The following is a 13,529-nucleotide window of genomic DNA, read 5'->3' as shown; positions in this document are numbered from 1 at the left end:
ACTGTAGACAGAGTCTTGTGTTACTGTAGACAGAGTCTTGTGTTACTGTAGACAGAGTCTTGTGTTACTGTAGAGACAGAGTCTTGTGTTACTTGTGTAGAGACAGAGTCTTGTGTTACTGTAGAGACAGAGTCTTGTGTTACTGTAGACAGAGTCTTGTGTTACTGTAGAGACAGAGTCTTGTGTTACTGTAGACAGAGTCTTGTGTTACTGTAGACAGAGTCTTGTGTTACTGTAGACAGAGTCTTGTGTTACTGTAGACAGAGTCTTGTGTTACTGTAGAGAGAGTCTTGTGTTACTGTAGACAGAGTCTTGTGTTACTGTAGACAGAGTCTTGTGTTACTGTAGACAGAGTCTTGTGTTACTGTAGTTTGTGTTACTGTAGACAGAGTCTTGTGTTACTGTAGACAGAGTCTTGTGTTACTGTAGACAGAGTCTTGTGTTACTGTAGACAGAGTCTTGTGTTACTGTAGAGAGAGTCTTGTGTTACTGTAGACAGAGTCTTGTGTTACTGTAGAGAGAGTCTTGTGTTACTGTAGACAGAGTCTTGTGTTACTGTAGACAGAGTCTTGTGTTACTGTAGACAGAGTCTGTGTTACTGTAGAGAGTCTTGTGTTACTGTAGACAGAGTCTTGTGTTACTGTAGACAGAGTCTGTGTCTTGTTACTGTAGACAGAGTCTTGTGTTACTGTAGACAGAGTCTTGTGTTACTGTAGACAGAGTCTTGTGTTACTGTAGAGAGAGTCTTGTGTTACTGTAGACAGAGTCTTGTGTTACTGTAGAGAGAGTCTTGTGTTACTGTAGAGAGAGTCTTGTGTTACTGAGTCTTGTGTTACTGTAGACAGAGTCTTGTGTTACTGTAGAGACAGAGTCTTGTGTTACTGTAGACAGAGTCTTGTGTTACTGTAGACAGAGTCTTGTGTTACTGTAGAGAGAGAGTCTTGTGTTACTGTAGACAGAGTCTTGTGTTACTGTAGACAGAGTCTTGTGTTACTGTAGAGACAGAGTCTTGTGTTACTGTAGACAGAGTCTTGTGTTACTGTAGAGACAGAGTCTTGTGTTACTGTAGACAGAGTCTTGTGTTACTGTAGAGACAGAGTCTTGTGTTACTGTAGACAGAGTCTTGTGTTACTGTAGACAGAGTCTTGTGTTACTGTAGAGACAGAGTCTTGTGTTACTGTAGACAGAGTCTTGTGTTACTGTAGACAGAGTCTTGTGTTACTGTAGACAGAGTCTTGTGTTACTGTAGACAGAGTCTTGTGTTACTGTAGAGAGAGTCTTGTGTTACTGTAGACAGAGTCTTGTGTTACTGTAGACAGAGTCTTGTGTTACTGTAGACAGAGTCTGTGTTAGACAGAGTCTTGTGTTACTGTAGAGAGTCAGAGTCTTGTGTTACTGTAGAGACAGAGTCTTGTGTTACTGTAGACAGAGTCTTGTGTTACTGTCTTGAGACAGAGTCTTGTGTTACTGTAGACAGAGTCTTGTGTTACTGTAGACAGAGTCTTGTGTTACTGTAGAGACAGAGTCTTGTGTTACTGTAGAGACAGAGTCTTGTGTTACTGTAGAGACAGAGTCTTGTGTTACTGTAGAGACAGAGTCTTGTGTTACTGTAGACAGTCTTGTGTTACTGTAGAGACAGAGCATTGTGTTACTGTAGAGACAGAGTCTTGTGTTACTGTAGAGACAGAGTCTTGTGTTACTGTAGAGACAGAGTATTGTGTTACTGTAGACAGAGTCTTGTGTTACTGTAGAGACAGAGTCTTGTGTTACTGTAGACAGAGTCTTGTGTTACTGTAGACAGAGTCTTGTGTTACTGTAGAGACAGAGTATTGTGTTACTGTAGACAGAGTCTTGTGTTACTGTAGAGACAGAGTATTGTGTTACTGTAGAGACAGAGTCTTGTGTTACTGTAGAGACAGAGTCTTGTGTTACTGTAGAGACAGAGTCTTGTGTTACTGTAGACAGAGTATTGTGTTACTGTAGAGACAGAGTCTTGTGTTACTGTAGACAGAGTCTTGTGTTACTGTAGAGACAGAGTCTTGTGTTACTGTAGACAGAGTCTTGTGTTACTGTAGACAGAGTCTTGTGTTACTGTAGACAGAGTCTTGTGTTACTGTAGAGAAAGAGTCTTGTGTTACTGTAGACAGAGTCTTGTGTTACTGTAGACAGAGTCTTGCGTTACTGTAGACAGAGTCTTGTGTTACTGTAGACAGAGTCTGTGTTACTGTAGACAGAGTCTGTGTTACTGTAGACAGAGTCTTGTGTTACTGTAGAGACAGAGTCTTGTGTTACTGTAGAGACAGAGTCTTGTGTTACTGTAGACAGAGTCTTGTGTTACTGTAGAGACAGAGTATTGTGTTACTGTAGACAGAGTCTTGTGTTACTGTAGACAGAGTCTTGTGTTACTGTAGAGACAGAGTCTTGTGTTACTGTAGAGACAGAGTCTTGTGTTACTGTAGAGACAGAGTCTTGTGTTACTGTAGAGACAGAGTCTTGTGTTACTGTAGAGACAGAGTCTTGTGTTACTGTAGAGACAGAGTCTTGTGTTACTGTAGACAGAGTCTTGTGTTACTGTAGAGACAGAGTCTTGTGTTACTGTAGAGACAGAGTCTTGTGTTACTGTAGACAGAGTCTTGTGTTACTGTAGAGACAGAGTCTTGTGTTACTGTAGACAGAGTCTTGTGTTACTGTAGACAGAGTCTTGTGTTACTGTAGAGACAGAGTCTTGTGTTACTGTAGACAGAGTCTTGTGTTACTGTAGAGACAGAGTATTGTGTTACTGTAGAGACAGAGTCTTGTGTTACTGTAGAGACAGAGTCTTGTGTTACTGTAGAGACAGAGTCTTGTGTTACTGTAGACAGAGTCTTGTGTTACTGTAGAGACAGAGTCTTGTGTTACTGTAGACAGAGTCTTGTGTTACTGTAGAGACAGAGTCTTGTGTTACTGTAGACAGAGTCTTGTGTTACTGTAGACAGAGTTACTGTAGAGACAGAGTCTTGTGTTACTGTAGAGACAGAGTCTTGTGTTACTGTAGACAGAGTCTTGTTACTGTTACTGTAGACAGAGTCTTGTGTTACTGTAGAGACAGAGTCTTGTAGTAGAGACAGTCTTGTGTTAGTAGAGAGTCTTGTGTTACTGTAGAGACAGAGTATTGTGTTACTGTAGAGACAGAGTCTTGTGTTACTGTAGAGACAGAGTCTTGTGTTACTGTAGAGACAGAGTCTTGTGTTACTGTAGAGACAGAGTATTGTGTTACTGTAGACAGAGTCTTGTGTTACTGTAGACAGAGTCTTGTGTTACTGTAGAGACAGAGTATTGTGTTACTGTAGAGACAGAGTCTGTGTAAAAGGGTTGTTTTCTTGGAGGAGGTAGACTCAAGGAAATGTTTACTAGAGTTTCAGTGACATGGTGGAAGCATCCAGCCCTCTCTCAGGGGAACATGTGGACCCTCCACCTCACCCCCCTCACCCCCAGTGTTACCTGGCTGATAGCCCTCCTCACCCCTTCAACTCCAGTGTTAACTGGCTGATAGCCCTCCTCACCCCTTCAACTCCAGTGTTAACTGGCTGATAGCCCCTTCACCCCCAGTGTTAACTGGCTGATAGCCCATTCACCCCAAGTGTTAACTGGCTGATACGCCCCTCACCCCTTCACCCCCAGTGTTAACTGGCTGATACCCCCTCACCCCTTCACCCCAGTGTTAACTGGCTGATACCCCCTCACCCCTTCACCCCCAGTGTTAACTGGCTGATAGCCCCTTCACCCCTTCACCCCCAGTGTTAACTGGCTGATAGCCCTCCTCACCCCTTCACCCCCAGTGTTAACTGGCTGATAGCCCCTTCACCCCTTCACCCCCAGTGTTAACTGGCTGATAGCCCTCCTCACCCCTTCACCCCCAGTGTTAACTTGCTGACACCCCTCACCCCCAGTGTTAACTGGCTGATAGCCCTCCTCACCCCTCACCCCCAGTGTTAACTGGCTGATACCCCCTCACCCCTTCACCCCCAGTGTTAACTAGCTGATAGCCCTCCTCACCCCTTCACCCCCAGTGTTAACTGGCTGATACCCCCCTAACCCCTTCACCCCCAGTGTTAACTGGCTGATACCCCTCAACCCTTCACCCCCAGTGTTAACTGGCTGATAACCTTTCACCCCAGTGTTAACTGGCTGATACCCCCTCATCCCCAGTGTTAACTGGCTGATAGCCCCCTCATCTCCAGTGTTAACTGGCTGATAGCCCCCTCATCGCCAGTGTTAACTGGCTGATACCCCCCTCACCCCCAGTGTTAACTGGCTGATAGCCCCCTCCTCCCCAGTGTTACCTGGCTGACAGCCCCCTCATCCCCAGTGTTACCTGGCTGACAGCCCCCTCATCCCCAGTGTTAACTGGCTGATAGCCCCTCATCCCCAGTGTTACCTGGCTGATAGCCCCCTCATCCCCAGTGTTACCTGGCTGATAGCCCCCTCATCCCCAGTGTTAACTGGCTGATAGCCCCTCATCCCCAGTGTTACCTGGCTGACAGCCCCCTCATCCCTCGTCCAACCTTAAGACGCCTCTTTTCCCTCCTATTTTCCTCTGCCTTATACACTACACTATAGTAAATACCTCTACCTCTCTTCCTTATACACTACACTATAGTAAATACCTCTTTGTCTCCTCTGTCTTGTTAGGCGCCTGTGAATGCCCTTGGTGCCCCCCTCCACCCCACCCCCTGGTAGCTGAATCCTGGAAGGTGAAGATTCAGAGGATGTTGGGGACGGAGGGCAGTTGGAGGGGGGTGTAGGTGGGTGTAAGGGGGTCATATGGGGGTGCAGGTGGGTGTAAGGGGGTCAGAAGGGGGTGCAGGTGGGTGTAAGAGGGTCAGAAGGGGGTGTAGGTGGGTGTAAGGGGGTCAGAAGTGGGTGCAGGTGGGTTGCAAGGTGAGAGAGAAGTCAGGACGTGGGAACGTGACTCCAGTCCATCTGCTCATATCCTGTAACTACAGGATGGAGACTGGACTGGAACCCTGGGTCATGCTACACTACCCCCTTCCGCTTGCCTCCACTCCTCGCCCCACTGGGTCACCTTCACGGCGGCAGCGAGAGGGAATGGCCCCCTGGGTATTGTTCCCTGCTGAGAGGTGGGACAACAAATTAAAGATCCAAGCAGAGTGCAAAATCCTTCCAGGAAAGAAACACTGCAGAGTGTGTGACAGTGTGTGTGGAGTGGACTCCAGGTTCGGAATGCTGGGCCAGGCCGGGGCGGATGGAGGGAGTGAGAGAACAGAGGATATTTTTAGAATAATTACCTTTGTGGCTCTAGGCTGGACGTTTGTGTGGAGATAGGAGCAGTACGTAAACACAGAGCGCCAAAAGAAGTGAAGTGTGTGGTTTGTGTGGAGATAGGAGCAGTACGTAAACACAGAGAGCCAACAGAAGTGAAGTGTGTGGTTTGTGTGGAGATAGGAGCAGTACGTAAACACAGAGCGCCAAAAGAAGTGAAGTGTGTGGTTTGTGTGGAGATAGGAGCAGGATGTAAACACAGAGAGCCAACAGAAGTGAAGTGTGTGGTTTGTGTGGAGATAGGAGCAGTACGTAAACACAGAGAGCCAACAGAAGTGAAGTGTGTGGTTTGTGTGGAGATAGGAGCAGGACGTAAACACAGAGAGCCAACAGAAGTGAAGTGTGTGGTTTGTGTGGAGATAGGAGCAGGACGTAAACACAGAGAGCCAACAGAAGTGAAGTGTGTGGTTTGTGTGGAGATAGGAGCAGGACGTAAACACAGAGAGCCAACAGAAGTGAAGTGTGTGGTTTGTGTGGAGATAGGAGCAGTACGTAAACACAGAGCGCCAAAAGAAGTGAAGTGTGTGGTTTGTGTGGAGATAGGAGCAGGATGTAAACACAGAGAGCCAACAGAAGTGAAGTGGGTGGTTTGTGTGGAGATAGGAGCAGGACGTAAACACAGAGAGCCAACAGAAGTGAAGTGGGTGGTTTGTGTGGAGATAGGAGCAGTACGTAAACACAGAGCGCCAAAAGAAGTGAAGTGTGTGGTTTGTGTGGAGATAGGAGCAGGATGTAAACACAGAGAGCCAACAGAAGTGAAGTGTGTGGTTTGTGTGGAGATAGGAGCAGTACGTAAACACAGAGAGCCAACAGAAGTGAAGTGTGTGGTTTGTGTGGAGATAGGAGCAGGACGTAAACACAGAGAGCCAACAGAAGTGAAGTGTGTGGTTTGTGTGGAGATAGGAGCAGGACGTAAACACAGAGAGCCAACAGAAGTGAAGTGTGTGGTTTGTGTGGAGATAGGAGCAGGACGTAAACACAGAGAGCCAACAGAAGTGAAGTGTGTGGTTTGTGTGGAGATAGGAGCAGTACGTAAACACAGAGCGCCAAAAGAAGTGAAGTGTGTGGTTTGTGTGGAGATAGGAGCAGGATGTAAACACAGAGAGCCAACAGAAGTGAAGTGGGTGGTTTGTGTGGAGATAGGAGCAGGACGTAAACACAGAGAGCCAACAGAAGTGAAGTGGGTGGTTTGTGTGGAGATAGGAGCAGTACGTAAACACAGAGCGCCAAAAGAAGTGAAGTGTGTGGTTTGTGTGGAGATAGGAGCAGGATGTAAACACAGAGAGCCAACAGAAGTGAAGTGTGTGGTTTGTGTGGAGATAGGAGCAGTACGTAAACACAGAGAGCCAACAGAAGTGAAGTGTGTGGTTTGTGTGGAGATAGGAGCAGGACGTAAACACAGAGAGCCAACAGAAGTGAAGTGTGTGGTTTGTGTGGAGATAGGAGCAGGACGTAAACACAGAGAGCCAACAGAAGTGAAGTGTGTGGTTTGTGTGGAGATAGGAGCAGGACGTAAACACAGAGAGCCAACAGAAGTGAAGTGTGTGGTTTGTGTGGAGATAGGAGCAGTACGTAAACTGAGAGAGCCAACAGAAGTGTGTGGTTTGTGTGGAGATAGGAGCAGGACGTAAACACAGAGAGCCAACAGAAGTGTGTGGTTTGTGTGGAGATAGGAGCAGTACGTAAACACAGAGAGCCAACAGAAGTGAAGTGGGTGGTTTGTGTGGAGATAGGAGCAGGACGTAAACACAGAGAGCCAACAGAAGTGAAGTGTGTGGTTTGTGTGGAGATAGGAGCAGTACGTAAACACAGAGAGCCAACAGAAGTGAAGTGTGTGGTTTGTGTGGAGATAGGAGCAGTACGTAAACACAGAGAGCCAACAGAAGTGAAGTGTGGGTTTGTGTGGAGATAGGAGCAGTCGTAAACAGAGAGAGCCAACAGAAGTGAAGTGGGTGGTTTGTGTGGAGATAGGAGCAGGACGTAAACACAGAGAGCCAACAGAAGTGTGTGGTTTGTGTGGAGATAGGAGCAGGACGTAAACACAGAGAGCCAACAGAAGTGAAGTGGGTGGTTTGTGTGGAGATAGGAGCAGTACGTAAACACAGAGAGCCAACAGAAGTGTGTGGTTTGTGTGGAGATAGGAGCAGGACGTAAACACAGAGAGCCAACAGAAGTGAAGTGTGTGGTTTGTGTGGAGATAGGAGCAGTACGTAAACACAGAGAGCCAACAGAAGTGAAGTGTGTGGTTTGTGTGGAGATAGGAGCAGTACGTAAACACAGAGAGCCAACAGAAGTGAAGTGTGTGGTTTGTGTGGAGATAGGAGCAGTACGTAAACACAGAGCGCCAAAAGAAGTGAAGTGTGTGGTTTGTGTGGAGATAGGAGCAGGATGTAAACACAGAGAGCCAACAGAAGTGAAGTGTGTGGTTTGTGTGGAGATAGGAGCAGTACGTAAACACAGAGAGCCAACAGAAGTGAAGTGTGTGGTTTGTGGAGATAGGAGCAGGACGTAAACACAGAGAGCCAACAGAAGTGAAGTGTGTTGTTTGTGTGGAGATAGGAGCAGGACGTAAACACAGAGAGCCAACAGAAGTGAAGTGTGTGGTTTGTGTGGAGATAGGAGCAGGACGTAAACACAGAGAGCCAACAGAAGTGAAGTGTGTGGTTTGTGTGGAGATAGGAGCAGTACGTAAACACAGAGCGCCAAAAGAAGTGAAGTGTGTGGTTTGTGTGGAGATAGGAGCAGGATGTAAACACAGAGAGCCAACAGAAGTGAAGTGGGTGGTTTGTGTGGAGATAGGAGCAGGACGTAAACACAGAGAGCCAACAGAAGTGAAGTGGGTGGTTTGTGTGGAGATAGGAGCAGTACGTAAACACAGAGCGCCAAAAGAAGTGAAGTGTGTGGTTTGTGGGAGATAGGAGCAGGATGTAAACACAGAGAGCCAACAGAAGTGAAGTGTGTGGTTTGTGTGGAGATAGGAGCAGTACGTAAACACAGAGAGCCAACAGAAGTGAAGTGTGTGGTTTGTGTGGAGATAGGAGCAGGACGTAAACACAGAGAGCCAACAGAAGTGAAGTGTGTGGTTTGTGTGGAGATAGGAGCAGGACGTAAACACAGAGAGCCAACAGAAGTGAAGTGTGTGGTTTGTGTGGAGATAGGAGCAGGACGTAAACACAGAGAGCCAACAGAAGTGAAGTGTGTGGTTTGTGTGGAGATAGGAGCAGTACGTAAACACAGAGCGCCAAAAGAAGTGAAGTGTGTGGTTTGTGTGGAGATAGGAGCAGGATGTAAACACAGAGAGCCAACAGAAGTGAAGTGGGTGGTTTGTGTGGAGATAGGAGCAGGACGTAAACACAGAGAGCCAACAGAAGTGAAGTGGGTGGTTTGTGTGGAGATAGGAGCAGTACGTAAACACAGAGCGCCAAAAGAAGTGAAGTGTGTTTGTGTGGAGATAGGAGCAGGATGTAAACACAGAGAGCCAACAGAAGTGAAGTGTGTGGTTTGTGTGGAGATAGGAGCAGTACGTAAACACAGAGAGCCAACAGAAGTGAAGTGTGTGGTTTGTGTGGAGATAGGAGCAGGACGTAAACACAGAGAGCCAACAGAAGTGAAGTGTGTGGTTTGTGTGGAGATAGGAGCAGGACGTAAACACAGAGAGCCAACAGAAGTGAAGTGTGTGGTTTGTGTGGAGATAGGAGCAGGACGTAAACACAGAGAGCCAACAGAAGTGAAGTGTGGGTTTGTGTGGAGATAGGAGCAGTACGTAAACTGAGAGAGCCAACAGAAGTGTGTGGTTTGTGTGGAGATAGGAGCAGGACGTAAACACAGAGAGCCAACAGAAGTGTGTGGTTTGTGTGGAGATAGGAGCAGTACGTAAACACAGAGAGCCAACAGAAGTGAAGTGGGTGGTTTGTGTGGAGATAGGAGCAGGACGTAAACACAGAGAGCCAACAGAAGTGAAGTGTGTGGTTTGTGTGGAGATAGGAGCAGTACGTAAACACAGAGAGCCAACAGAAGTGAAGTGTGTGGTTTGTGTGGAGATAGGAGCAGTACGTAAACACAGAGAGCCAACAGAAGTGAAGTGTGTGGTTTGTGTGGAGATAGGAGCAGTACGTAAACAGAGAGAGCCAACAGAAGTGAAGTGGGTGGTTTGTGTGGAGATAGGAGCAGGACGTAAACACAGAGAGCCAACAGAAGTGTGTGGTTTGTGTGGAGATAGGAGCAGGACGTAAACACAGAGAGCCAACAGAAGTGAAGTGGGTGGTTTGTGTGGAGATAGGAGCAGTACGTAAACACAGAGAGCCAACAGAAGTGTGTGGTTTGTGTGGAGATAGGAGCAGGACGTAAACACAGAGAGCCAACAGAAGTGAAGTGTGTGGTTTGTGTGGAGATAGGAGCAGTACGTAAACACAGAGAGCCAACAGAAGTGAAGTGGGTGGTTTGTGTGGAGATAGGAGCAGTACGTAAACACAGAGAGCCAACAGAAGTGAAGTGTGTGGTTTGTGTGGAGATAGGAGCAGTACGTAAACACAGAGAGCCAACAGAAGTGAAGTGGGTGGTTTGTGTGGAGATAGGAGCAGGACGTAAACACAGAGAGCCAACAGAAGTGTGTGGTTTGTGTGGAGATAGGAGCAGGACGTAAACACAGAGAGCCAACAGAAGTGAAGTGTGTGGTTTGTGTGGAGATAGGAGCAGGACGTAAACACAGAGAGCCAACAGAAGTGAAGTGTGTGGTTTGTGGGAGATAGGAGCAGGACGTAAACACAGAGAGCCAACAGAAGTGAAGTGTGTGGTTTGTGTGGAGATAGGAGCAGGACGTAAACACAGAGAGCCAACAGAAGTGAAGTGTGTGGTTTGTGTGGAGATAGGAGCAGGACGTAAACACAGAGAGCCAACAGAAGTGAAGTGTGTGGTTTGTGTGGAGATAGGAGCAGTACGTAAACACAGAGAGCCAACAGAAGTGAAGTGTGTGGTTTGTGTGGAGATAGGAGCAGGACGTAAACACAGAGAGCCAACAGAAGTGAAGTGTGTGGTTTGTGTGGAGATAGGAGCAGGACGTAAACACAGAGAGCCAACAGAAGTGAAGTGTGTGGTTTGTGTGGAGATAGGAGCAGGACGTAAACACAGAGAGCCAACAGAAGTGAAGTGTGTGGTTTGTGTGGAGATAGGAGCAGGACGTAAACACAGAGAGCCAACAGAAGTTTGTGAGAATGTGTGGTTTGTGCAACGCTTCGTCTCGGGGTCCACCTCACATCCTGAAGGGAGAGCAGGGACAAGAGGAGAGATGACTGAGGGGTTCATTTTGTTCTTTCGCTCTTTTTCAGTTTCCTGAAACTCTCTTTGGAAATTCCTTCATTCACCTGATAAAGTACCAGTAGCCCACTTCTCTCACCTGGATGTTATTGCATTGTAAAGGTCAAACTGTGCAGTCTCTGCACACAGAAGACGCTACCTACGTACAATACCACTGTTAACAGATCTGCCTGAGGGGCATGCCTTGCCCTGCTAGCACCAGTCAGTCCTGGCCAGCCCATTACTCCTGGCACCTCATCGTCCTCTGGCCTGAAGGCCGGCTGGTTAAGGAATCAGGAGGAGTTTGGCAGCCAGATCGCCTCCAGTAGAGGATAGGAGTGAGGGGTGTGTGAGTGGGGGGGAGGGGGGCGGAGGCAGGGGGCCCTCCAGACCCCACGTCCTGTCTCCGGGGGTAACAACAGTGCCAACAGAGGAAACTGCAGGCGCCGCTCACTCGGAACATGGCAGTAAAAAATAGGTATCGCACACACACTGAGACGCTGCCACAAACACACATACCCACACACTGAGACGCTGCCACAAACATACACACACACTGAGACGCTGCCACAAACACACATACACACTGAGACGCTGCCACAAACACACATACACACTGAGACGCTGCCACAAACACACATACACACTGAGATGCTGCCACAAACATACATACACACTGAGACGCTGCCACAAACACACATACACACTGAGACGCTGCCACAAACATACATACACACTGAGACGCTGCCACAAACACACATACACACTGAGACGCTGCCACAAACACACATACACACTGAGACGCTGCCACAAACACACATACACACACACACGGAGACGCTGCCACAAACACACATACACACACACACTGAGACGCTGCCACAAACATACACACCCACTGAGACGCTGCCACAAACACACACACACACTGAGACGCTGCCACAAACATACATACACACTGAGACGCTGCCACAAACATACATACACACACACTGCACTTCATTGCACTTACGTACACTCCCTCGCCACTCAGGCAGCAACACTCACAAACATATCCACACACTTCCACACACATCCGCAGACTGACACAAACAAACGGACACACACACTCCAAGGCAGGACGGTTGCCAAGATAAGAACAATGTGTTGAATGATCTGTACTAGCAGAAACAACATGACTGTGACTTGTGTACAGATGAGAGTGCTGATGGAGAAACAGAGAGAAGTGTTTTGTTCTAAGATGTAGTCAGGAGTGCTAGTAGTGGAAATAGTGAAGGGAACTCACCTTGACCAATGACACGGTGGCGTCAGGGTGGGTGACCCTACAGGGGAAGACCAGAGGCTGGCTCTCCTTGATATACACCACGTCTGGACTGTTATTCTGCTCCTCCACAAATGGCCGCTGTCTGTCTGAAACCACAACACTGAGGTTAGGGATAGGTACACACACACACACACACACACACACACACACACACACACACACACACACACACACACACACACACACACACACACACACACACACACACACACACACACTTAATACCCATTCAGCAAATAGTCTCCTGGAGTCAACAATAAACACACACAGATTGTTTCGAGGTAATCAAACAGCCTGTGATCCTTCCAGGTACATTACCCCCTCCACATCCACCCTCTAATATTCCTGTGCCATTGAAAGGCTTGGGCGGGTGGAGCTCACCTCATTGTTTGTCAGCTACTGTACTGTGTTATTCAAGGAAAGTATAATCTCTGAACATTTGAACAAAAGTACCCCAAGGACTAGTGGCCTGGACCGCAGGGCTTCCTCCTGCTGCTTTGATTACATATGAAGGAGCTAGCGAGGGGGCAGGATAGTGAGAGCAGAGAGGGGCAGGAGGGTGAGAGCAGAGAGGGGCAGGAGGGTGAGAGCAGAGAGGGGCAGGAGGGTGAGAGCAGAGAGGGGCAGGAGGGTGAGAGCAGAGAGGGGCAGGAGGGTGAGAGCAGAGGGGGCAGGAGGGTGAGAGCAGAGAGGGGCAGGATAGTGAGAGCAGAGAGGGGCAGGAGGGTGAGAGCAGAGAGGGGCAGGATAGTGAGAGCAGAGAGGGGGCAGGAGGGTGAGAGCAGAGAGGGGCAGGATAGTGAGAGCAGAGAGGGGCAGGAGGGTGAGAGCAGAGAGGGGCAGGAGGGTGAGAGCAGAGAGGGGCAGGATAGTGAGCAAAGAGGGGCAGGATAGTGAGAGCAGAGAGGGGCAGGATAGTGAGAGCAGAGAGGGGCAGTAGGGGCAGGAGGGTGAGAGCAGAGTGGGGCAGGAGGGGCAGGAGGGTGAGAGCAGAAAGGGGCAGGAGGGGCAGTAGGGGCAGGAGGGTGAGAGCAGAAATAGGCAGTAGAGAGAGCAGAGAGGGGCAGTAGAGTGAGAGCAGAGCGGGTGATGGAGTCAGACGCCTAATGGACTTGGCAGCCAGAGTGATTGATGGGCCCCAGGGCTCCTATTGGCCAAACTGTAGCCCCACCCTGTGACCCTGGCACCTCTGGTGCCGCTATCTCCTCTGGCCCCTGGCCCAGCTCCATGCCCAGCCAGCCTCTACCCAGGACAGGGAAAGGCAGAGTGGGGCAGACAGGGCTGTCAAGGTGCCTCCTCTGGCCCCTGGCCCAGCTCCATGCCCAGCCAGCCTCTACCCAGGACAGGGAAAGGCAGAGTGGGGCAGACAGGGCTGTCAAGGTGCCTCCTCTGCCCTTGGATGTCCCTGAATCATGAATCCTGCCTGGCCTTCATCCTATTTCACCCCCCTTACCCTCCCACCTTCCACTCCTGTCACCTTTGAACAGAACCAGAGACCCCCCCCCCCCCGTCTATAGACCTCCAGCTCCCCTCCCACCTCCACCCCCCGCGGCCTCCTCCCGTCCCCAAGCACAGGATGCTGTGAGCAGGG

General features: G+C 48.8%; 1 protein-coding gene across 1 annotated transcript in view; it reads right to left on the bottom strand.

The window, feature by feature from the left end:
- The window catches only part of flt1 (fms related receptor tyrosine kinase 1), a 46,517-nt gene that overhangs the window by 20,898 nt on the left and 12,090 nt on the right, over window positions 1–13,529 (bottom strand). Inside the window, exon 4 of the mRNA XM_065006998.1 lies at window positions 11,900–12,024. Within this exon, the coding sequence (XP_064863070.1) occupies window positions 11,900–12,024 (125 nt within the window). The remainder of the gene's footprint in view (window positions 1–11,899; window positions 12,025–13,529) is intronic.

The sequence above is a fragment of the Oncorhynchus nerka genome, linkage group LG22 (genome assembly GCF_034236695.1).
Source record: "Oncorhynchus nerka isolate Pitt River linkage group LG22, Oner_Uvic_2.0, whole genome shotgun sequence".
NCBI lineage: Eukaryota > Metazoa > Chordata > Actinopteri > Salmoniformes > Salmonidae > Oncorhynchus > Oncorhynchus nerka.
This window is presented reverse-complemented; position numbering and strand designations above follow the sequence as displayed.